The sequence below is a fragment of the Trachymyrmex cornetzi genome, unplaced genomic scaffold (genome assembly GCF_001594075.2).
Source record: "Trachymyrmex cornetzi isolate Tcor2-1 unplaced genomic scaffold, Tcor1.1 scaffold1189, whole genome shotgun sequence".
Classification (NCBI taxonomy): Eukaryota; Metazoa; Arthropoda; class Insecta; order Hymenoptera; family Formicidae; genus Trachymyrmex; species Trachymyrmex cornetzi.
Genome location: NW_017295750.1, coordinates 71,595 through 74,111, shown reverse-complemented (window position 1 = coordinate 74,111; position 2,517 = coordinate 71,595). Strand labels below are relative to the sequence as shown.

At 34.4% G+C, this 2,517-nt stretch overlaps 1 protein-coding gene across 1 annotated transcript in view; it reads left to right on the top strand.

Moving 5' to 3' along the window:
- The window catches only part of LOC108766619 (uncharacterized), a 22,804-nt gene that overhangs the window by 7,661 nt on the left and 12,626 nt on the right, over positions 1-2,517 (top strand). The window contains 2 exon segments of the mRNA XM_018516027.1: positions 676-864; positions 1,720-1,917. Coding sequence (XP_018371529.1) covers positions 676-864; positions 1,720-1,917 — 387 coding nt within the window.

Genomic DNA, 2,517 nt, shown 5'->3' with positions numbered 1-2,517 from the left:
GCTCGAAAATTTCCTACGCTTGCCCCAGGGATTGGAACCAAAATGTTAAAGCTCGTGTGCAATGTCTGAGCCTACAGACGAATAAAAAAAAATAATTGATTCAGATTGTGGCTCCAGAACGTCTCCGAATAATGGCAAACGCCCGCGCAATCGCTCGTACATGCGCTCGAAAATTTCCTACGCTTGCCCCAGTGATTGGAACCAAAATGTTAAAGCTCGTGTGCAATGTCTGAGACTACAGACGAATAAAAAAAAATATTTCGCTGAGATCGTATAGCCGGATGCGCTTCGAAGAAAGACGAACGCCCGCGCGTTTCACCGTACATACGGTTATAAATATCCTATGTGATCAGTTTTCCATGGCCAATGTGATCTTGTATTGCCATGCATTGCCTATTGCGTTTTAGTTGTCAAAATTCCCCCCTCCCCACCCCGTCTTGTGCAACGCTTCACCTTTCTGATCCCACCATAATTGACAATCCACGCTCGATGTGCAACTTCACTCTGTGCCAACCTCGTGTTATTGATTGACGCTTGGCCAAGATGTCGAATAATTACACAATTTTTATACTCATATTTATGCAGTATTCTCTTTCATTTGTCATTATTTTGATACGAAAATCACGTCGGTTTTCTGTCTACATTTTTATGGTTACATTTTTTTGGTTTTTCCAGAAGAAATTTGTGATGCTACTGAGCGGATGTTATTGAAGGGGGATATTCCTATGAAGGAATCTTTGGAGAGCATGGTGAAGGAGCTGCTTCGACAGCAGAAGGAGGATCGAAAGCGGTATGACGCTATTTTGGAGCAACAGCAGCAGCAGCAGCAGTTGCTACAACAACTGCAGCAGCAAGAAGTGAATGGTATATTATATTTACCTATTATTCTTTGTATCAGTGTATAATCACTGATATCTCTGCCAAGTATGTCACTGGTAATCAGTGAATTAAATGTGAGATTCCTAACGTAGCTAATCTTTATTATGTGATCTAACTAACTTTGTTTTGTTCTTAAATTCAATGAATATGGTATTGTAAAATTGAAATTAACGTGCAAATATCAGTATTTTAGTTATACAGGGTGTCTCGACCTTTTTTATCAATCACTTCTGTGTTGATAGAGCGGACTAAATTAAGTCGAAAATTCTCTACCATTTTACAATTTTCGCAATAATTAATAAGATATTAATTACTAAAAATTGCAAAATATTGGTCGTGAATAATTATTTACTCAAATACTATCAACTTTACAGAAAAACTGCAAGAGAATTATTTATCTTCTTCTTATAAAGTTCTGAGAATTTTTCCAGAATTTTTTAATACCTTATTTTCTCATAATGGTAAAAATAAGAAAATGCAGTACTAAAAAGTTGATAAAATATTCTGAAAAAAATATCAGAACTTTATGAGAAGAAAATAGGTAATTTTTGTCTCTTGCAGTTTTTCTGTAAAATTGATAGTATTTGAGTAAAAAATTATTCAATACCAATATTTTGCAATTTTTAGTAATTAATATCTTATTAACTATTGCGAAAATTGCAATATAGTTAGAGGACTCAGTTTAGTCCGCTCTATCTACACAAAAGTGATTTGCAGAAAAGGTCGGGACACCCTGTATAATGCTCAAAAATTCTTCCTTTTTTAGTTGAACTTCACTGATTATCAGCCAAGTATGTCACTGGGTAATTATTAATATTTTTATATTTTCTTTTATTTCAGCAGTAAATCGGCGAGGACAGGGACATGGGCGTAGCCGGGCCCAATGGTACCTCCGCCGTCATTATCGTGACGCACCAAGGCAAGATACCAATGACCATAGTCAACAAGATGGTGATGGTCAACAAGATGGTGGTGATGGAGGTGGTCGAGGTGGCGGTAGTCGTGATGGCGGTAGTCGTGGTGGCGGTCACTACCACGGTAACTATCATCGTAGTTATCGTGGTAGAAGAATGTTTAGAGGGAGGCCGAAGCCGAATGTGACAATTGTTAAAAATTATTAAGGACATTAGGCCTTTTAATTAATTTATTTATTTATTTATATATTTACTATATATTGTATTTAGTTGGCAGTTCATAATTCATATATTTGTTGCTTATAAGATTAAATAGAAGAAGAATAGAAAATTTTTTATTATCATACAGCATGCTTTAAGCAATTTATTTAAATAAAAGTACACTAATATGAATATAATTAGGTATATTTGTTTTTGCAATTTCCAAATTTTATTCTAATTTTTCGTACCTTATCCATATGTCTATTGATTGCTTAATTTTGTATTGTATATAACAAAGAGGTTTAATAAATATATTTTGTCGAACAGAATTTACAGACCTAAATAATTTATAAATGCACCGTTTTGGTACTGATATAGAAGCATAATGTTTCTTAACCAAAATTAATAAAAAATAAAAGTAATTAAAATTAAAGAATTGGAAAGAGTAAGGGCACTAGGAGTCAGGTGCAGAAGACGTCGCGCAAATAATACACTTATAAAGAGTGAAACTTCTTTATTCACT